Below are 23,398 nucleotides of genomic sequence, written 5' to 3' on the forward strand. Positions count from 1 at the left end.
ACCTAGGAGGAACTCGGCAGATGTGTTTTGAATTAAAGAAGTACTGTTGTGTGGAACGCGTCAGCTTTGGAATTGGGCTGGCCTGGTTAGAGTCCGGGATCACCATCTGCTGGCCGTGTGAACCGGGGCCAACTCCTAGGTCAAGGATAACGGTCTTACTGTGCGGGGATTTGGGGTCAGATGGTAAAGATGGAGATGGTGATGGCTGACTTCACACAGCAGCCGCTGTGCGCCAGGTCCTTTGCTAAGTACTTTCTTCCATCGGTCCTGTTCAATGTCCCTTATTTAAAAATATGTGTCTCGTAGACATCTCATAGGGCTGGGGGGCAGCTCAGTGGTCGAGCTTGCCTAGCGTGTGCGAGGCCCTGGATTCCATCCCATCACACACACACACACACACACACACACACACACACACTTCCATTTATACCTTAGACACATATAGCCTGGAGTAATTTTTTGCAATATTTTTGCAATATTTTTTTTTTGCAATATTAGTATACTTGTGTTTTTGCTGTTGTTGTTTTATGGCTCTGGGAATTAAACCCAGGGGTGTCTCTGAGTTATACTCCTAGCTTCTCCCCCCTTTTTAAAACAAGGTCTCACTAGATCGGCCGGGCGTGGTGAAGCACGCTTGTAATCCCTGCACTTGGGAGGCAGAGACAGGAGGATCGCGCAGGTTTGGAGCCAGGCTCGCTGGCTTAGGAGACCCTGTTTCCAAATAAAAATATAAAAAAAAATAGGTCTAGGAGTGTAGCCCAGAGGTAGAAGGGTTTCCAGGAACCCCCGTACCACCAAAAATAAAAATAAAAATAAAACAAGGTCTCACTAAGTTACCAGGCACTGGCCTTGCCCTGGATCCTCCTGTCTCACCTGGCCTCCATGCCCTGGGATTGCAGGCATGTGCCACCATGCGCGGCACACCTGTGTTTTGTTTTGTGGCGTGGGGAATTGGACTCAGGGCTGTTCTACCTCTGAGCTACATCCGCAGCCCTATTTTATTTTTTTTATTTTGGAAACAGGGTTTTGCTAAGTTACTGAGGCTGGTTTCAAACTCGGAATCCTCCTGTGTCAGCCTACCTGGTCCTGGGATTACAGGCCTGCGCCACCAGGCCCGGCTCACACCTGCGTTTTGACTGCAGCTTATGTGCAGTCAGAAGTGGAGCTTTCCACTGTAGCATCACCCAGAAAGCTTCAGAGTTCAGATTCTCAGTGGTAACTGTTATCAGCATCCTATTTTATAGATGAGGAAACTGGGGCCGGCATTAAGCAAATGACCAAGACTGGGGTGCTGGGGCTCAAACTCAGTCCACCCAGCCCTCTCCTCCGCTGCGCCAGCTCTTAATCAACCAGAGCCAGTCAGCCAGTGCACCTGGCTCACAATGTACACTAAGGAAATGGTGACTGGGAACCCAGGCCCTGGGAGGCTGCAGGAAGGAGGCCGAGAAGCCCAGAGGAGCTCGGGAGCAAAGGAGGTCGAGGCCGGGAGGAAGCGTGCCTAGAATCCCACTCGGGTCTCAACGCACACTTCTTTGGTCTTAACTATGCCTGGGCAGATGGTAGAGAGAAGGAATTTAGGACTTAGTTAATATGGCTTTATTTTTGTAGGGCAATTTTGATTCCCTCTTGACCGTTTGTCCTATACACGCAGCCTCGACTGTCGGCGTCCCTCACTGGTGTGGCGCATTTGGTACAGATCGCTGGGCCTACGCGGACACATCCACCATCCCAGAGCCTTAGTTTACATCCGAGAGCAGGCCTGGCGTCGTGCATTTAGCCTGGGGCTTTGGACAAATGCACACGACACGTACTCACCATTAGAGTATTATCTGGCGTTGGCTCGCTGGGGCTTGTTTGCAAAGTAGAAATAGCTTGAGGGGCTGCTCAGAGTTCTGGGTGCTCGGACTGGGTACTTGGGAATGGTCTGGAGCTACAGACACCCCCCGCTGTTAAAAACAGCCCAGTAGCCGGATGTGGTGGCGCACGTTTGTAATCCCCGCGCTTGGGAGGCGGAGACAGGAGGATCGTGCAGGTTCGAGGCCGGCTTCGCTGGCTGAAGAGACCCTGTTTCCAAATATATATATTTGGAAAAAATATATATATTTAGAAAAATATAAAATAGGTCTGGGAGTGTAGCCCGGAGGTAGAAGGGTTCCATCCCCAGTACCACCAAAAAACAAAAAAAGAAACAAAACAAAACAAAAAACAACCCAGTAAATGGAGCCTCCTGACAGCGTTTTGTGTCTGGAGGCCGCCTGCCAGCTGACCCTGGCCCAGTGAGGCCGTGACACGGCGGATGGCAGTGTTTAATGACGATCATCTCTGACTTGCCCCGGCTGCTGTCAGCCCTGACCCTCTCCGTAGCATCCTGGCCTCTGGCTGTGTGTGTTCAGATGTCTCCTGTCCGGGTTCTGCTGGACAGCAATATCTCAGCCACTCCCCACAGCCAGGGCTGGGCCCAGGCAAGAGCCTTCCAAAGCAACCATCAACTGCAAGGTCCCTTTCACATGCTTCTTCCTGTTGACCTCTTCCTCAAATAAAAATCGATTTAGACCTCAGCACGAGTGTTTGAGTCCTAGTTATAACACATACTCGAAGGGGAGGCAGAGACAACTTAGACCAACGTCTCTGTTTTATAGACTTGAAAACCGCAGCACAGGGCCGGGCGTGGTGGCGCACGCTTGTAATCCCCGCTCTTGGGAGGCTGAGACAGGAGGATCGCACAGGTTCTAAGCCAGCCTCAGCTACTTAGTGAGGCTCTTGGCAACTTAACCTGTTTCCAAATAAAGTATAAAAGCAGAGACAGGAGGATCGTGAAGGTTCGAAGCCAGCCGCACTGGCGTAAGAGACCCTGTTTCCAAATAAAAAATATAAAAATGGGTCTGGGAGTGTAGCCCGGAGGTAGAAGGGTTTCCAGGAACCCCAGTACCACACACACACACACACACACACACACACACTCCTTCTTTCAAGGTGCTGGAGTGGCTCTGCGGCTGGAGTAGATTGATCACAGCTGCACAGCCACTGAGCCCAAGAAATAAAGTTGGACATGAAAGCCCGCTGGGCTCTCCAAGCTTCCTGGAGAGTTGAGCTTCACACGGGGTATAGCTAACCATTTCACCGCACCCTCTTTCACTGGGGGTCTGATCGGCACCGGGAAGCTTTGCTCTGTCTTCCTTGAGCTCCCAGCTGCCTGGAGCAGAAAGACAGGAGAAGAGGTGGCCACTGCCTCCAAATGAAAATAGAGCCCTACCTCACGCCACTCACCAAAGCAAGTCCATGCTGTCAAGCACTTACACTCAAGAAGGTGGGCTTTCAGCTCTGTTTATTTATTTTTATTTATTTATTTATTTATTTTTGTGATACTGGGGATTGGACCCAGGGCCATTCTACCTCTGAGATACACCCTCATTTATTTATTTATTTATTTATTTATTTATTTATTTATTTATTTTTGAAACAGCATCTCACTAGGTCGCTGAGAGTTTCACTCCTTGCCGAGGCTGTCCTTGAACCTGCATTTCTCCTGACCCAGCCTCCCAAGTACTGGGATTATAGTTGTGCACCACCAACGCCCGGCTTGGCTTTCAGTTTTAGAAGGAAGAAAGGAGAATATCTTTATGGCCTTTGTACAGCGTAGCTAAACGTCTCTTTAAATAGTCTTAAGATAAACTGCACAGCATAGAGGGAAATTATTTACCATGCTAATGTTATGAACATGTCTGTTTACTAGAAAGCTTGGCAAGGAAGGTTAAAAAGCAAGACACGGGCTGGGAGAATATATTTGCTCTGCACATGTGTTCGCGTGCGAGGGCCAGCATAACCACGGACCACACACCGGTGGCTCAGAGGACAGACGCCGAGCTGCTGGTGCGTGCGTGCAGGGAAGGGTCGGTCCTGTGCCTCCGTCCTTGCTTCTGGGGATTTCCTGGCAATTCCTGGTGTTCTTTGGTTTTGTCTCCACGTAATATTCTTTCCTTTCTTGCAGGGATGTCAGTCCTACTAGATTAGGGGCCTCCCCTACTTCAGTGTGACTTCATCTTAAGTTATTCTGTCATGACCCTATTTCCAAATGAGATCATATGCTGAGATGCTGGGGGTTGAAACTTAAATAGGATAAACATAAGCCGATTGGGGAGGGCATAATCCAACCCACAGAAACACAGAATTGCTGAGTAATTAGTATCTATAGTGGTAGTGGGGGTTGAACCCCCAGATCTATTTTATTTTTTATTTGGAAACAGGTTCTCACTAAGTTGCTAAGGGCCTCCCTAAGTTGCTGAGGCTGACCTCGAACCCGCGATCCTCCTGTCTCAGCCTCCCAAGTACTAGGATTACAGGCATGTGCCACCGCATCCAGCTAGTATCTACAATACTTAGGCCCTTTTGTAATTAATTAAAAAACGTTAGAAAAAATGGGCAAAAAGAAATGACCGGCATCTTTCTAGGAGAGAAAGATTAGAAAGCTACTAAGCATGAAAGGTGCTTGCTTTCTTTAGTGGGATTGTATGTGTTACGTGCACGCGCATGGCACTGGGGATAGAACCCAGGGGCGTTCTCCCTCTGAGCTACACCCCGACCTTGTTTTATTCTTTATTTTGAAACAGGTGTTACTAAGTTGGGGGGGGGGCCCACAAGTTGCTGAGGCTGGCCGCAAACCTGCAATCCTCCTGTCTCAGCCTCCCAAGTTCTGGGATTACAAATGTGCCACCCCGCCTGGCTGTCTTTAGCAGGATTTTGCCTTTTTATTTTTTATTTTTATTTTTGGTGGTACTGGGGTTCCTGAAAGCCCTTCTACCTCCAGGCTACACTCCCAGACCCGTTTTTATATTTTTATTTGGAAACAGGGTCTCTTAAGCCAGCGCGGCTGACTTCGAACCTGCGCGATCCTCCTGTCTCCGCCTCCCAAGCGCGGGGATTACAAGCGTGCCCACCGCGCCCGGCAGGATTTTGCCTTTTTAAACTTAACCCTCGCTAAGATATCTGTTGGACAGGAATAACATGAAAGCCTGACGATGGCAAATAGAACCTCGGGTGAAATTCAGTTTGTCAGCCACACTGTGGGCAGGCAGAGGGCACTGGACGTAACACAGAAAGTCAGAAAGGCAGCATTTCTGAACAAAAAAGGAAATAGAATCCTCCCACTTTATCCACAGTCTGGCTTTCCCTGCCTTGTGTGAACAGGACCAACCATGGTTGGAAAACTCCAGAAATAACTCATAGGTTTTAAATAACTTGTATTGCCGTCTAGAGTTACACTCGTTCTGTTTCAGTATGAGTTATAGATGGCTGCCTTCTCGCCTCTGGTCTCTGTAGTTATTATAGTTATTAGTTATTAGTACGATTACGGCTGCTCTCCTACTCGCTCTAAAGCTTAGTTTATCAATTAAACTTTACCAGAGGTATGCCCGTCTAAGAAAAGACAGTATCTATCTATCGGGTTTCATATTGGCTGTGGTTTCAGGCGTCCGCTGAGGGTTTTGGGGCATATCCTCCACGAGTAAGAGATAAAGCGGGGACCCCTGCACCGTTAAATTGATACATGATTGGATATTCGATCAGAGAAATGCCATCTTACACCTGCCTCTGAAGCAGACACACAGAGCTCACGTCCATTGGCTGCAGTGTTGCTGCCCAGGGCTGGCCTCGAGGCCTCTGTGCTGCCCCCTGCCGGTGGCTGTGAAGTTGGTTCAGCCCCCTGGCGATCATTCTGGAAATTCAGGAAGTGAATGGCAGAAAAGGACCCTGGTGTTCCTTGAGCTAGTGATCCCAGGCCTAGGTTTTATGAGAAAATGGAATCTAAAAGAAGAATAAAAAAATATCTAAATGCCCAACTGAGGTCATTAAAAATAACTCCAGTACCCAGCAATAGTTAGTCTGTGACCATGTTTCAGTCCAATGGAGCATTGTATGTGGACATTAATAATATTTCTAGCCAGGCACCAGGACACAGTACTTGGGAAGTTGAGATAGAAGGATTTCAGGTTCCAGGCCAGCCTCGGCAACTTAGCAAGGTCCTGTTCACACTAAAATAAATAAATAAATAAATAAATAAATAAATAAATAAATAAATAGAATGTCCCTGGGTTCAATTCCCAGTACCAGAAAATAAATAGATAAACAAACAGATAAGTAAATAAATAGATAAATAATAAATAATAAAAATGATACTTCTGATGTTTAGGTCATAACACGGCAAACATGTTTGTGTTTATTTAAATTCTTTAAAAGAGAATTTCAGAATTTTCATGGGCTACTAATGGCAGCTATGCAAATATTTGGAGTACTGACAAGGGCTGGGTTTAAAAAAAGGAAAAAAAAACTTAAAGCATCTGATGAAATGTATAAAATGCTGAGATTGTGGTTGGATTTTGCTTTTATCCATTTCGATTGCAAGGTTGCTTGTCCAGTAAATTAAGAGACAAACCCCCCGGCCCCCCGCAGGTCCGGAGCAGCTGTGCTGGGACCTCCTTAGAAGTTGTGTGCACACATCTGAAACCTTCTGCTAGGTGAGAGCCTGCAAAAGTGCCATTTAGAAGCACTTCAGAGGAAGCCGGTTAGGAGGAGAGCCAGGCTCTTGTTTTCCCCAGAAAATGTCTTTTGTCCCAGATGGTTTGCTCTGATTTCCTCTTTATTGATGGGAGGGAGCGGAACTGTATTCAAAGGTGCGGGGAGAGAGGCTTTTGGAGAGCTGGCTGCCGGCAGCTTGCAGGGTGGCTGTTGGGTGCATTTGAGTAATTTACAGACGCTCTATTTCGGTTCTCCCCGGCCCACCCCACGTGGCTCAGCCAAATTAAGCTCATCAGGCTCTTACAAAAAAAAGGAAGCGAGTCTTGTTTGTTTGTGACATCGCCTGGAAAAGAGAAAAGGTAGAAAGACACATCGGACCCCAGGTCCCTTCTCCTCTCGGTTTGATTCTCTTGAGGCTGGAGCAGGTGGCAGAATGTCATGCTGACGTCCCCTCTGGGACCATGGAGTGGCGTCGGCTCAGCCGCCGTGTCAGGGATGCTCAGCTCGTCCTCAGGGCCACCTGGATCGAAGTTGCGCCAGGTGCTGTCAATAGATATGCCTTGACTTACAGGACAGTTATGTTCTTACGTTCCCATGAGCCCAGTGGAAATTGAAAAATCGCAAGTCAAAAGTGCGTCTACTCTGCCCTCTATAGTTTGGCCCATAAGTGCCCCTTAGAGGTCCATGTGATAAAGACTCGCTCCCCAGGGTAGCACTGTTGGGAGGTGGTGGAACCTTTAAGAGGTGGGGCCTAGGGGGAGGTCTTCAGGTCTTTGGGGGCGTGCCACTAGAAGGAAGCACAAGCCCCTACCTCTGCCTCTTCCAGTCCCTCACCTCCCAGCCATGACATGAGTGGTTTTGGTGCCACGCACTGTTACCACAGGCCCAAAGCACAGGAGCCCGCCATCAGGTACTGGAAGCTCAAAGCTATGGTGAGCCTGAATAACCTTTTTCTCTTTATAAGTTGATTGTCAGGTGTTTTGTTACAGTGGTGGAAAGCTGCCTGACATACCACGTAACCTACCGAGCATGACCGCTTAGCGGCACAGCGCACCGTAGAATGCCAGTCGTCTCCCTGGTGATCACGTGGGACTGGGAGATCATGTATGATTAGGTTGGGAGAAGATCAAAAGTCAAAATTCAAAGGATGGTATCCACTGAGTGTTATTGCTTTTGTACCACCTTAAAGTTGAAAAAAAAAATACAAGTCAAACCGTCATAAATTGAGGATTATCTATATAGTAGTGGGCAGATGGGCACTGTCTCGGCCTTTATAAAGAGCAAGAAAATGTCAGGTAAGAATCGAGTGCATGAGGGAAGTAAGATGAGGCGATGGGAAGGAGGCAGAAGGTCCTGGAAAGCTTTGAGGACAAGGCGACATTTGAGCCGAGATGCCCAGGAGACCGCAGGTGCCGTTACCGCAGCAGGAATAGCCTGTGTTTTCAAACACTAGTAGGCGGGCAGATGTGGTCAGTGGAGTCTCTCAACCTGTGTAGATCCTGGATCCTTCTGGACCACGGTTCTAGTCTGGGTGCGTTTGCCCTCAGGGGACGTCGCACTGGAGATGCTTGGGTTGTCTCAGCTGGGGAAGGGGACGCTGCTGGCTTCCTGTGGGTAGAGGCCAGAGATGCCGCTGAACTTAGCCCGCAGGACGGCCCCTGAAACACAGAGTCTCGATGCCCCGGATTAGGCTTAGGTGGGCAAGTCCCATTGCAGACGAAGCTGGGGGCCTTCGATGGTATTCTAAGAGTGAATCAAAGGAGTGAATTGATTTTAAACACAGGTAGGTTTTCTCCTATAAACCCAGAGTATTCCAGTATTTTTTTTTCAGCTCTGACCTTTGAACTAAGTTTGGATAAGAGAAAGGAGACTGTGGAATTGGAGATCCTCCCAAAAGAAGTGTCCGTTCTCCTTGGGAGAGTTGAGCCCTCTTCCTGGAGTGTTTTTTGCTTTTGTTTTGTACTAGGGATTGAATACAGGAGCATTCTGCCTCTAAGCTACACCCTCCAGCCCATTTTATTTTATTGTTTTGAAACAGGGTCTCACTAGGTTTCTGAGAATCTCACTGCTTTGCTGAGGCTGATCTTGGGCCTGAGATCCTCCTCTCAGCCTCCCAGGTGCTGGGATTACCGGTGTGCGCCACCAGGCCCGGCAGAGATTTTTGTATTTGTTATTTGCATTTCTGCCTTGTAGCAAAGAAGAAAGGCTCAGGAGTGGGCAAAGGAAGGGAATCTTCATTCTGTTTCTCTAGGTCTTGGCTTGTGGCTGATGCTGGGGCCGCTTCTGAGCTGGAAGAGGCTGAATGCAGGCTCGGCCCAAGCAATGAAGAGACTTTTCTGATCTCTGCTGGGGAAGAGTCCAAAGTCTGGTTCCTATGAATAGTTTGTCAGCCAGAATCCCATTCAAGAGAAAATTCTGAATGTGCCCAAGACTCAGAGATGGAGCTGAGGATTTCTCAGCTCAGGCACTGTTAGTATTTTGGGCCAGCTCATTCTCTGTTGGGGGTTAGGAAGAAGAGGACTGGCTTCTACTGTGTAGAGAGGGTTAGCCGCATCCCTGACCTGTAACACCAAGTACCAATAGCACCCTCATCCCTTCCCATTGGTGACACACCAAACTCTAGACCTTGCCAAATATCCCTGGAGATGGTGAGGAAAGGGCAGAATTTCCCTGAGATGATGCATACGTAATGAGCCAATGTATCGTGGAAATCTGCAAAGATTTCTACTGATGCCGTGATCTTTCTTGGGGGCAACAGGTTGGGGGGGGCTCCTGGATGAGGTGGTTCTGCTTTCTGTTTCCACATTCAAAGTTCCCTATCCACTGGCTGCTGGACAGCTTTTAAATGGAGCATCAGAAACTTCATCTAGGGAAGGGTTTCAGGCTCTAGGAACCCCCCCCCAGGGACATTTTCGTCCTTGGGGTTTTAGAGCTACGGGGGTTGATTGTTTGTTTGGTTTGTTGGCTGGCCAGTTGATTTTTCTTTTGAAGATGCTGGAGGTAGAACCCAGAGCCTCACAGGTGCCAGGCGGGTGCTCCTGCCCAAGCTGCACCCCAGCCCAAAGCTAGGGTTTCTGGTGTCCAGGCAGATGCTGGCATGCCTTTGTGCTGGGACAGATACTGAAGTAGAGGCCTCCGCACTTTCTCCAAGGCCAGGTTAAGATAAAGACCTCGAGACCCCAATTCCTACCCCCTGCCATTCAAAGTAATAACAGTTCTCCACTGTAAATCTCAGCGAGGCTCTCATATGATTCCTTCCACATTATTTCTGAAATGTCAAAGTCTCGCCCCCGAAGAGATTTCTCTCTTATCTGAAGTGAAGGCAGGGACCTCACCTGCTTTCAAGGGTCCAGAGCACACGCTGTGCTGCCGAGGAGGGAAGCCAGCTTTCCTTCCCTTTAACCAACGGGAAAACCACGGAGGATGTGAAGGACTCAAGATGATGCCATTTGTGAGAAAAACCCGAATTTATCTTAAAAATGGAAGTTATCAGCCACCGTTGGCTACTTCTGTGGCCTGTGACAAGTTACTTGGGCTTTTGTATTACGCAGTCGAGAGGTTCAGAGCGGCAAAGGCAAGAGGGGCTGCTGCAGAGGGTTCCCGTCTTCTGCTCCTTCTGCGCGGGATGCCCCTCCCAGCAACACTTCGTGGCAATAGGATAGGCTGGACAAAATTCCACGTACCTTTTTCTCTCTCTTCTCGTTCAGATCCAGCTCAAACCTGACCTCTCAGATCCGCACAGGTGCCCACCCTTCCCCACTGTCCCACCCTGCCTGATTCGTCTGCTTCTTTCATAGTAATTTTATATTTTAGTGGACATATTTCTAGCAAAAAAATAAATAATAAAACAAACACGCCCATGTATCCATCCCCCAGATTTGAAAAGCTGCCGATATTTTGATGGATTTGCTTACTTCGGTGCTTTTAATCAACTTTTATTTGAAGTAGAACTTACGTACAATAAAGTCACACGTTTTAAGGGTCCAGTTGGTCGATTTGGAGCAAACGCACCTGCATCGTCATCACCCTGCAGTTAACGCGTGAAATGTTACACACTTTCTTGGCCAGCATCCAAGAAAGGCCCTTCTCTCCCAACCCGCTATATGTTTTTTTTTTAATTTTTTATTGGCGCATTGTAGTCACGCGTCTTAATGGGGCGCAGGATGGTGGAGGCACACATGCGCACACCGCCCAATCAGCCCTTACCCAGTTCCCGCCCCTGCCCTCCCCCTCCCTCCTCCTCACGTTTGGCTTAGTGGTAGACTTTGTTAAAGCAGATCACGTGCATTAGAGGATTTCCCTCCCCCATCCCCTCAGTTAGGCGCCTTGTGTGCTCATCTATAGGATCTCCTTCTTCATCCAGAGTTCCTCCTGTGACCCATTCTCTCCCTAGCTCTCACATATTAGGGAGAGCATCCGGTTTCTTATTTTTTGTGCCTGACTAATCTCGCTTAGCATAATGTCCTCCAGTTCCATCCATTTCCCTGAAAATGATGTAATTGTGTTCTTCTTTATGGCTGAGCAAAATTCCATTGTGTCCATATCCCACAGTTTTGTAATCCATTCATCTGTTGATGGACATCTCGGCTGGTTCCACAGTTTGGCTATGGTGAATTGTGCAGCTATGAAAGTAGATACGCATGCATTAGTTTGGTAGTTCAGTTTCCTTTCTTCTGGGTAGATACCCAGAAGTGGTATTGCTGGATCGAATGGTAAGTTCCTTCCCATTGCTATATTGTTCCTCCTAATATTTAACATTATCCAGAATTACCTTGTTTATTTACGGTGTGTGTGTGTGTGTGTGTGTGTGTGTGTGTGTGTGTGTGTGTGTGTGTGTGTGTTGGAGATTGAATCCAGGGCTATATATCCAGGCCTATCTTTTTGTTTCAGTCTTGGAGATGTGACACTTTTTTGTTTTGTTTTGTTTTTGTGGTAGTGGGGATGGGCCCTAGACGCATTCTACCTCTGAGCTCTATATACCCTCAGCCCCTCTTTCTTCCTTTCTTTCTCTCTCTCTCTCTCTCTCTCTCTCTCTCTCTCTCTCTCTCTCTCTCTTTCTCTCTCTCTCTTTCTTTCTTTCTTTCTTTCTTTCTTTCTTTCTTTTGTGGTACTGGGGTTCCTGGAAGCCCTTCTACCTCCAGGCTACACTCCCAGACCTATTTTTATGTCTTTTTAATTTTTTTATTTGGAAACAGGGTCTCTTAAGCCAGCACGCTGGCTTCGAACCTGCGCAGTCCTCTTGTCCCCGCCTCCCAAGCGCGGGGATTACAAGTGTGCAGCACCACGCCCGGCTTCATTTTTTTTTTTTTTTTTTTTGATACAGGGTCTCACTAGGTTGCTGAGAGTCTCATTAGGTTTCTGAAGCTGGCCTTAAACCTGCAATCCTCCTGTCTTAGCCTCCCAAGTACTGGGATTATAAATATGCACCACTATGCCTGGCATCTGACACTTTTTTTTTTTTTTTTTTTTTTTTGTAGTACTGGGGATGGAACCCAGGGACCTTCTACTTCTGGGCTACTCTCCCAGACCTATTTTATATTTTATTTGGAAACAGGGTCTCACTAAGTTGCTGAGAACCTCACTAAGTAACTGAGGCTGGCTTAGAACCTGTGCGATCCTCCTGTCTCAGCCTCCCAAGTGCTGGGGTTACGTGCGCACCACCACAACCCAGCTCATCTGACACTTTTTAAAGTACAAGTCAGCCAGGCGTGGTGGTGCATGCTTGTAATCCCCGCACTTGGGAAGCGGAGACAGGAGGATCACAGGTTCGAAGCCAGCCTCACTGACTTAAAGAGACCCTGTTTCCAAACAAACAATATATATATATATAGGTTTGGGAGTGTAGCCCTGAGGAAGGGTTTCCAGGAACCCCAGTACCACCAAAAAAAAAAAAAAAAAGTACAAGTCAGACTTCCTATGGAGCATCATGATAGGTCTATGACCATGGTGATGGGATTTTGCAGAGGGAGAGAGATTGGGCTCAACTCCGAAGTTGACACGTGTAAGTGGGAATCTGTATCCCAAGAGTAGAGTGGGGAGTCATGAACGGAAAGTTACTAAGAGGAAGTTCCACAGGTAAGGGAGGTTCTGGCCACATCAACCTAGCAGGACGCTTGCTGAAGATGGGCCACCGTGATCAGGCATCACCGGGAGATCGTGGAGGAGGAGGAGGAGCTCGTAGAGGGCGATCAGATGTGGAGGGCGAGGGAATCTTATTAAAACACTTAGAGTTCTCTGTGCAACCTGGCTTTTATAAGGAACGGACAGATGGGCTCAGGAGAAGGTTTAGAAGCCAGAGTAAAGTTTGGCCAAGCAAAGGATCTCAGTCAATTGCCAGATGGGAACATGGGCCCAGCATTGCCAGACCTTCCTGTTTTTCGAGCAAGGCAAGAAACCCATATTTTAAAAAAATAATAAAATGTCTTGATTCTTGAATTACATAATAATTAGCAAGTAATGATCTGTTTCAACACAGTGAGAGCCAAACAAAACACATCTGCAGGCTGCCAGTTTGCAACCTGAAATTAATGTGTGAGGTGCTGTCTTGTTCGTTTGGGGACTAGCTTGCTCCATACAGGGATCTTTTGGTTTGACTGTTCATTGGATCAACAAATGTTTATTGAGTGCCCTGTGCCGAGCATTGTTCTAGAGCAATCACTTGGCATTAAGTTGCCAAATGGTTATCACCAAAAGGCGGAGAGGGGAGGGAGGGATGGATATGTGGATGGATGGATGGATGGATGGATGGATGGATGGATGGATGGAGAGATGGATGAAGGGATGGATGGATAGATGGATGGATGGATGGAGAGATGGATGAAGGGATGGGTGGATGGATGGATGGAGAGATGGATAGATGGGATGATGGAAGAGTGGATGGATGGATGAGAAGATGGAAGGGTAGATGGATGGATGGGAAGATGGAAGGGTGGATGGATGGATGGATGGATGGTGGGTAGATAGATGGTGATAGATCTTTATAAATACACACTGAAAAATTACAGATAAAATAATGTGATGTCTAGGAGTTACTAAAAGAATGATATATGGAGTTGATAATAATGTCTGCTTAATCTCTTTATCAGCTAGAGATGCATTCAAAAGGGTCTACAGATAAAATGGCATCATGTTTGGGACTTTTATAATGCTCTACTATTTTATTTTTTTGCAAATGGGGTATAGGCCGGGTATGGTAGCATGTGCTTATAATCCCAGCATTTGGGAGGCTGAGACAGGAGGATCACAGTTCACTGACAGCCTGAGCTATTTATGAGGCCCTTTCCAACTCAGTGATACTCTGTTTCAAAATAAAGAATAAAAAAATAGGGCTGGCTATAGCTCAGAGGTGGAATGAAAACACACACACACACACACACACACACACACACACACACACACACAAAATAGGGGTATAGATGAAACATTATTTGGCCAAATGTTGATAATTCTTACAAGTGGGTGTAGTTACGCTAGTCTATTGGTTTGAAATGGTTGAACTTCCCTACGGTTTTTTATGGAGAGACAGAAAAGTGGGGGCCCCTGTTCTCTAGGTGCTCTGTGCAGCAGGAGCTGTGCAGTTGGTACTTACTGGTACTTACGTGGGTTTTCCCCAGGTGCGACCGCACTGACATTGGGAGGCCGCGTGCGGAGCCTCGCCACGGGGAAGCTAGCAGCGTGGGCTGAGCTGTGGGATGCAGGCTCAGAACCGCATCTCACCCATTTTACTTCCCTGCAGGGTATTCTCCTGGGAGTCAGGGTAATACAGCGGTTAGGATATCTGGAATCAGCCTCCAGGTCCAAAGACCAACTCAACCTTTCCAGCTGAGGGCCCTGGACACGTTATTTAACCCCTCTGAGCCTCCGTCTCCTCATCTATTAAGCTCAGTTAATACTAATACCTCGTGGGCTCATTATGCAGATTCAATTCGTGATCACCTGCAAAGCACTTAGCATAGTACCTGGCATGTTAAACTTATAAAAAAATTATTAATGCTTTTGTTTTTTCATAATTGGGGTTGCTGCTGTTGAACATGTAAAGGGCAGAAAAATAACGTTCTGAGATAGACCGAAGAAAATAATTGGAGGCAGAAGTTAAAGAAGTCAAAGAAAGGGGCCCCCACTGTCAGCGGATCCACCCACGCAACTCACTTGTGAGCTGCTGGAGTCAATCTCCTGCACAGTGGGCCAAGAGTAATGAAAGAAGAAGGCGACGTCTGACCCTTTTCTTCCTCTGCAGAATGAAGTGGAGCTGGGGGAGCTGCTGCTGTCGCTGAATTATCTTCCGAGTGCCGGGAGACTGAATGTAGATATCATTCGAGCCAAGCAACTCCTTCAGACAGACGTGAGCCAAGGATCAGGTATAGCGAGCTCCCCTTCGCCCCCCATCTTTAAGGGGACATCCGTGTTCATTTGGATGACCCATTTTTTTTCCTGTATCCTGGCTATGACTGATAAGACCCTGTGAGAGCGGAGAGCATTCTGAATTAGGATGCCAGGTCAAGACAAAATATAAGAAGCCGGGCATGGTGGCGCACCCCTGTAATCCCAGTACTTGGCTGAGACGGGAGGATCGCAGGTTCGCAGCCAGCCTCAGCAACTTTTACTGAGGCCTTCCACAACTTAGTGAGCTGCTGTTTCAAAATAAAAAATGAAACAGGGCTGGGGGTATAGCTCAGACGTAGAATGTGCATGGGTTCAATCCCTAGTACCCCCTCAAAGGAATATAAATGATCAGATAGTTCTTAGGATTAGCAGGTAAAAGAGACCTTCTTAGAAGCCTTATTTGGACCGGGGAGTGGACTGTGACCGGGTGTGAGCACTACTAAAAATCTACATCTTCTTTAAACACACGAAGCCCCAGAAAAAGCGACTTGCTTTCCAAATAGCATGCCTGCAATAGAGACACCAGGCTCCAGGTGGCGGTAGTGTGCGGTGACTATGCATTCTTCTCAAGGGCTTGGTAGGCACCGCCAGAGGTTTTTTCCCAGCTCATTTCGCATATACCGTCAGTCTTTATAAATCTCAGCTCTGAAAGGACTGCTGTGTGAAGTGTCTCATCCATAGCAAAGCCAACTCAAACGTGACTCGTAATGAAGGGAACTGGGTCCATTCAATTTGTACATAGCTTCTCCGCTGACAGCAAAGGGTGTGACGTGACAGTAGCCACGGTCACTGGAATCTCTTCAGCTCAGTGGTTAAAATATTGTCTTCTCTCAGTGCAATAGCCCAAATAAATTACTTTTGCAATAAAGTGACAGCTGAATCCAGAAGATACCTTGCAGGCTGAAAAGCACAGAATGAAGCAGGTTCCAAAGGGACCGGTGGGGCAGTGGTTTAAAGGCTGGAGAGCTGCACACTGGCCTCAGTGGGAGAGTGGTTTAAAGGCTGGAGAGCTGCACACTGGCCTCAGTGGGAGAGTCAGGGGGACAGCATGATTAAGGATTCTGGAGTTAAACTGCCCGACACCAGATCCCAGTTCTTCTGCTTGCAAATGATGTGGTCGACGGGAGGTTACTTAACCTTTACACAACTCTGTCTCCATCTCAAAAATTGACGTATTAGTAGTCAACTCCTTGTGTTGAGCAATTAAATTGGATAATACACACGAATCCCTTTCTAAATTATCGAAGGATCTAAGGAGGATAGGTATAATTCTGTGATCGCTATTCTCCCGTGTATGGACTAGAAGCTCATGATAATGGAATTCAAGAGACAGAGATGAAGATAGGCTCTGAGTCGGGTTCTGCCTTCAGCACGCCATTTTTCTTCTTGAGTCCTTGGTTTTCTTATCAGTGCCTGAAACATGGGAGGGGTTTAAAAATAGATGTCAGAGGGGAAAGATAAAGAGATGAGTGAAAAAGGAGATGGATCGGGAAATGATACATATATCATCCCTACATGGAGGGATGAGAGAATAAATAAATGAAAGGGAAGGCAGATGGATGGTGGTGGATGGATAAATGATTAGAAGCTGGTGGATAGATGGATGGAAAAATAGAGAGATGAAAGGATGGATGGCTGGTTGGGCTGTTGGATAGATGGAACATGGATGGATGGATGGATGGATGGATGGATGGATGGATGGATGGCAGGCAGAATGAATAAACAAATGGTGAGTGGACAGATGACCCAATAGATGGATGGAAAGATGGATGGATGGATGGAGTAAGAGATGTGTGAAATATTGAATGGCTGGGTGGATGAGTAGAAGAATGTATGGATGAAGGGGTGGATGGATAGACGGGAAGTTGGGTGAATTCATGGTCAGATGGATCGGTTTCATGACCCCCAACACCCTGTGATGCTGTGTTCAAATCTCAGACCCATTTGTGAAAATCCAGCTGGTGCACGGACTCAAGCTTGTGAAAACCAAGAAGACCTCCTTCTTAAGAGGCACAATCGATCCTTTCTACAATGAATCCTTCAGCTTCAAAGTTCCCCAAGAAGAACTGGAAAATGCCAGCCTAGTGTTCACAGGTGGGTTGCGTCACGGACTCTGATGAGCCCCAGGTGAGGTTCAACTCTTTGTCCTAGAGACAGAAGGCATCTAGAGAAAGTTATGCTTGAGACCTTCATGTCTAATATTCAGCTACCAGGGCTTAAATTCATTTACCATCTGTGAGCTTGGACAAGACTCATAGAGCTATGTAAGAAAAGATGTCACTCAATTGTTACAGATATGACTCAGGAGCTAGATTTCCTGAAACTGCCAGATAATAACTGAGATCTTTGGCCAGTTACTTAACTCCTCTGAGCCTCGGTGTCCTCGTGTATAAAATGGAGACAATAATAGTACTCGGGCCATAGGCTATTGTGATGAATTAACTATATGACCGAGGAATAGTACCTTGTGCATAGTAAATACTCACTGTATGTTAGTGATGACGATGATGACGATGATGATGATATTTCAAGCTGATTAGTCTAATAGGAAAGCATATGAGAAAACAGGTCCACCTAATTCAGAGAGGAGGATTTTGCAAGGCTTCCTAAAGGATAGAATGTTAAGTAGAGACATCGTGACCACTTTCTGATAGAATTTAGTCAGTCTTCCAAGGGTGTTCTTTAACCTTTTGTCTCTAGAATATATTAGTCACCTATTGCTGTGTAACAAATCACCCTAAAATCTGCTAGCTTAAAGCAATAATCAGTGATATGTATTGTGTGTATTACCCCACAGTTCCTGTGCTCAGGAATGCAGGCAGCACTTTGCTGTGTGATTCTGGGTGAATATCTCTGACCAGGCTGCATTTGAGGTGGAGACTGGGCTACATTCTTATCTGAAGGCCCAACCGGGGAGGGTCTATTTTCAGGCTTTCTCACGGTTGTTGGCAGGATTCAGTTCCATGCGGGCTGTTGGGTGGGAAGGTAGGGGAGGCTTGGTTTCTTCCTGTTTGCTGGCGGTGACCTTCCTCAGTCTCTTTCCACTTGAGCTTATCCGTGGGGCATCTCACAGTGTGGCCGATGGCTTCAATCATAATGGTCAAGTGAAGGAGGAGTCTTTTTGTGATCTGATACTGGAGCTGCCATCCTAACATGTTTGCCCCGTTTTGTTCATTAGGGCGACACAGGCGGTCCAGGTGAAATCACAAGTGTGTAAGTGGTGTGAGGTAGGGATCAGTGAGCACCAACTTAGAAGCAGCCCACGTGGTGGAGTTAGTGTTGTGCAGGTAATAGTTACTGTTTTCTGTGTCCATATCGCAGGAGGTACTTGGCTGTGTCTTGGAGAATATTCACCATAACCCACCCTGTCAAATCAATATTGTCATCCTCAAGTTACAGGCCTAGAGTCTGAGGCTTAAAACCCAAGCATCCTGCCCAAGGCCTCAAACAAAAAGAGGCAGGATGCAAGCTCTGGTCTTGCCAACGCCAAAGGTCCAGGGTCTATACTTCCTCAAGCACCAGGCAGTGCTGCCGGCACTGGGGATCCAACTTTACCCACTCAGGAGTCCTGCTCTGGGAATCCTGGAAACTCTCCTGTTTAGACCTGGCCTAGGATGCTTGGACTCTGGTCTCCCCGGAGCTCAGGCCAAGATCAAAGAACCCTGGCCCTCAGGCTCCCTCTGCACACGCTCATTGCTTGTCATCACCAAGACTGTGCCTGTGCATCCTCGGATGCCCCACCAAGGCACTGGTCTGGACTATCCCCGGGGCTGTGGAGTCCGCGTCCAATCACGGGTAACGATCCTAACTGATCAGCCTGTACCAGCTACTGCGCAGATCCAGACAGACAGCGGAGGGCTGTGCTTGTTCTCCAAGGTTTCAGGCCCAGACAGGAGACAGTGACTCTGTCTGATCCTTCAATGGCCGCAGGCAGGCGACGGGAATGATAGTGAACTAAGACACAGATCAAAGCGTGACACATCTCTACGTCTCTACTGAGAGTCGAGGGCTTCCTGTGGTGTGCTTGGACGAGGAGGAGACCTCAGCCGGCCTCGAAAGCTCTCATGCTTTCATATTTTACCTAAAGTCCTCATGGCAGCATCAGCACATGCTCGTTATGAGTGGCACGCAGAGAGGTGTGTGGGGCCGAGGGGTGAAGTGCATGGATCCCGGCGCCGCCGCGCAGGCGCCCTGGTGGCCTTGGGCAAGATCTTAGGCTTCGGTTTTCTTATCTGTGAAATGGGAGAAACAAAACAAGGGTCCTCAAAGGATGGCTGTGGGGTCAAGTGAGAGCAACACAGAAAACCATCCCTACAACGATTTGTTTTCCTTGTGGTCCTGGGGATCAAACCCTAACCCTCACGCATGCTTGGCAAGTGCTCTACCACGAAGCCACATCTGCACGCCTCTTTATTTTTATTTTAAGACAGGGTCTCGCTAAGTTGCGGAGCCTGGCCTCGCACCTGTGATCCTCCTGCCTCAGCCTCCTGAGTAGATGGGATTATATGTTGATTTTTGTGTGCGTGTTTGGTACTGAGAGTAGAATCCTTTGGGCTATACTCCCAGACCTATTTTATATTTTATTTGGAGACAGGGTCTCACCAAGTTGCTGAGAGCCTCACTAAGCAGCTGAGGCTGGCTTTGAACCTGTGCGATCCTCCTGTCTCAGCTTCCCAAGTGCTAAGATTACAAGTGTGCGCCATCACGCCCGGCTAGCTGGGATTATATGTATGCAACACTGCAGCTGGCTTGCAACAACTATTATTATTTATTATTATTATTATTTTTTTGCAGTACTAGGGATGGAACCCAGGGGCATTCTACCTCTGAGCTACACCCCCAGTCCTATTTTTTATTCTTTATTTTGAAACAGGGTCTCACTGAGTTTCAAAGGGTCTCACTAAGTAGCTGAGGCTGTCCTCGAACCGCGATCCTCCTGTTTTAGCCTTCTGAATGCTGGGATTACAAGCATGCACCATCGCGCCTGGCTAAGGATAAGTATATTTTTAAGACACCCAGATATCTCTACTGTTTGGTCCCAGTTCAGAACCACAGCTGTGAGTGGGAATCGCAGCTGGCTGACATTTTACAGAAAAGGGCTTGAGCTCTCGAATAACAGAAGAAACGTAGATGGAAGCGTAGATGGGGCTCCTGTCCAAACATTCTGGGCAAAGCTGTCATCCTGATGCAAATCCTTAAGGTCCCACCTGGCTTTATTTGTCAACAGAAGGAAAGCGCTGTCACCTCCAGGCTGAGGCGCCGAAAGCCAGCCCATTCCCGTGTTTCCAAACACTTCACAACAAAAGCCAGGTTGTCTGCAATTTAAGCATTTGAGGAGAATCTCTCCTAAAGCCTGTAATTAGCTGTGCGGCTGGGCTTTCTGTTCCCTTCCCCGTGGGGAGTGGGGAGGAGGGTTCTTTCCCTGCAACTTTCAATTAGGTGAGTTCTGCAGCTGAGGTTTAAAAAAAGGGAAAGAAACGATGGGGAAATTGCTTTTTGACTCCCAAGGTAGCAACACGTGGCCCTCTGAGAAGTCCAGGAAGGCTTACTGGCCCAAAGCAAAGTAGAGCTGGCCACTGAGGTGTCTGGGCCATTATCGGAAGGAGGAAAAAATATAGAAGGCATGAGAGGAAAAAAGAATGTAGCTCAGTGACAATTCTTCAAAAAATCAGAAATAGAATTGCCATATGATCCAGTGATTCCATTTCTAAGCGTAGACCCAAAAGAATGAGAAGCAGAGACTCTCTTATTTATACGCCAGTGTCCAGAGCAGCGCTATTCACAATAGCAAAAGGGTGGGCACAACCCGGGTGTCCAACTGTGGATGAATGGGTGAAGAGACTGTCATCAATCCTAACCGTGGACTATTACTCAGCCTTGAAAAGGAAGGAAATTCTGACACCTGCTACAACGTGGGTGAATCTTGAAGACGTGGCAGGTGAAGTAAGCGGTCAGGAAAGGGCACATGCTGTATGGTTCCATTTATATTCAGTTTCCAAAGTAGTCAAGTCGTAGGGAGTAGAATGGGGTCCTTGGGGGCCTGGCAGCAGAAACACATAGGGTATTATAATTTAACAGACACAGGGCTCCAATTTGGGAAGATGAAAACACTCTAGATGTGGACGGTGGTGGTGGTTGCACAACAATGAGAACATATTTAAGGCCTCCAAGTTGTATATCTGAAAATGGTTAAGATGGTAAAATTGTATGTATGTTTTACTACTTTAAAAAAAGTAAAAAAGAGACTGGGCATGGTGGCACATGCCTCTAATCCCACTATTTGAGAGGCTGAGACAGGAAGATCTGTGTTAGAGGCCAGCCTCCACAACTTAGTGAAACCCCCCAGGAACTTAGTGAGGCCCTGTTTACAAATTAAAAAGAAATTATATATATGGCTGGAGGTGTACATCAGAGGTAGCGTGCCCCTGGATTCAATCCCCAGTACTAAGTAAAATAAAATGAAATAAAAATGCAGGCAGGCAGGCAGGCACTTTGAGCTGTTCTGAACCAACTCGAGGCCGGGAGGCCTGCGTTGACAGCAGACATTCTCCTCCTGAGAAGACACTGCCCCTCCCCTCCTTGTCCCTGCACGAGGGTCGCGCAGTGGTCAGGGGCTCGTATTTGCCACCTGCTCGCTCTGTCATCCCAGCACATCGCTTGGTCTGTCTCAGCTTCCTCATCTGCGAAATGGGGAGACCGGTATTTACTTCGGTGGGTTGTTATAAAGTCCAGTTGGGTTAATACATGGAAAGGCTTCCATGTATTAGGCTCAGAGAAAGCTCCCCTGCGCCGCAGCTGTTATTACCCGAAGGACAGCAGGCGCCAGCTTGAGGCTTTCCTGAGGGAGGTCAGGTCTCTCCTTCCTGCCTCCCTCCCTCCCTCTGTCTTCTTGGAGATGAGGTTTTGGGGAATCCCTAAGTTAAAGGGACCAAATGTCACATCATTTCCTTCTAGCCCCCTCTGTCCTTCAGTCTCCCCTAAAGGTCCGGGGCTTCCTGGCTTTCCAAAAGTCACTCCACACGCATCCCCCGCGACACACTTATCAGAGGCACTTGGCTGCAGAGTGTTCCCGGGCCACGACTGCTTGCAGACAGCTTGCTATGGCAGGAGGGGCTGCGGATGGGATTCAGCTCCCTGGGGCGGCGCCGGCCAGGTGTCCATCCGCATAGATTATTCTTGAGACCCTGTGGCGTACCCGGCACTGTGCTAGACGCTGTGGGTTCAAAGAGAGAGGATGTCCAGGGGCCATGTTGTCACAGAGCTTTGTCCCCGCAGGGGGACAGCGGACGTGAATGAGATGCCACAGTGGTAGCCATCAAGGATGGGTCTCAGGGTTAGAAGGAGAGACGCGGGGCATGTCACAGAATGTCTCGTAGATGAGGGATGCTAGCCAGCTTTTCCTGCGGCGGTGACCATAATCCTTAAAAAGCGTAGCTTAGAAGAGAGAGCTCAGGAAATCGACTCCATCCTTCAGCCCATGCGAAGATGGGCTGCCCGAGGTCAGCAGAGGAGCCCGCGCCCTCCTGCGCTGCCCTGTGAGTGCCTCAGGGGCGCAGGCTTCTGTGGAGACGCGCCAGCGGTAAGCGGTGCTGGGCAGCTGGGGGCCGCTGGGGAAAGACACCGGGCCATACTGGGCCCGACTCGGTGGGGGCCAACCCTGGGTGTGTCTAACCAGGACTACGGAAGACGGCCTCCCAACTCTCCGCTTGCATAGGCGGCTCCCTGGCACTTGTTAAAATAGAGGTTCTCAGCCGGGCGTGGTGGCGCACGCTTGTAATCTCCGTGCTTGGGAGACGGAGACAGGAGGATCGCGCAGGTTCAAAGCCAGCCTCGCTGGCTTAAGAGACCCTGTTTCCAAGTAAAATATAAAATAGGTCTGGGAGTGGAGCCCAGAGGTAGAAGGGTTCCATCCCCAGTACCACCAAAATAAATAAATAAATAAATAAATAAATAAATAAATAATAAAATGTAGGTTCTCGCCCAGCGGGTTGGAAGTGGGGCCTGGGATTCTGCATTTACAACCGTTCTCGGGCGAGACTCACACCGTGCATCTGCAGATCACCATCTGGGGTGCAAAATACAAGAGCCAGAAGCGCATCAGGGTGAGTGGCGACCTTTCCACGTGTGTGAAAAAGAATTCGGTTCTCTAGCCCAGGGCCTTGGCCCTGACAGCATTCAACTCCCCAAAACTACCTGCACCCTGGGGTTACATAGGGTGTGCGTGTGTCCCCCAGAAGTCCTTGTATTGGAATCCCCATGGCCCCAACAAAGCCCTCACCAGGTGCCAACACCAGGCTGTTGGGCTTCCAGCCTCCAGAGCCCTGAGCCATTTAAACCTTTATGCGTAATAAATTTCCCTGCTTGAGGTATCCTGTTATAGTAACAGCAAATGCAATAACAAGGACTTAAAAAAAAAAAAAAATCCTGAGGCCCAGGCCACAGTAACTGAGCAGCCTGGGCATCTTGTTTCTGTTTTGTTCTTTGAAAGGCGTCCGTATCTTTCAAA

General features: G+C 48.0%; 1 protein-coding gene across 1 annotated transcript in view; it reads left to right on the plus strand.

The window, feature by feature from the left end:
* Positions 1 to 23,398, plus strand: part of SYT17 (synaptotagmin 17) — a gene marked incomplete at its 3' end in the record, with an annotated part of 68,637 nt that overhangs the window by 20,498 nt on the left and 24,741 nt on the right. The window contains exons 6-7 of the mRNA XM_080703439.1: positions 14,747 to 14,867; positions 16,831 to 16,986. Of these exons, the coding sequence (XP_080559565.1) occupies positions 14,747 to 14,867; positions 16,831 to 16,986 (277 nt within the window). The remainder of the gene's footprint in view (positions 1 to 14,746; positions 14,868 to 16,830; positions 16,987 to 23,398) is intronic.

The sequence above is a fragment of the Muscardinus avellanarius genome (assembly GCF_963383645.1).
Source record: "Muscardinus avellanarius genome assembly, chromosome: 10".
Taxonomy (NCBI): Eukaryota; Metazoa; Chordata; class Mammalia; order Rodentia; family Gliridae; genus Muscardinus; species Muscardinus avellanarius.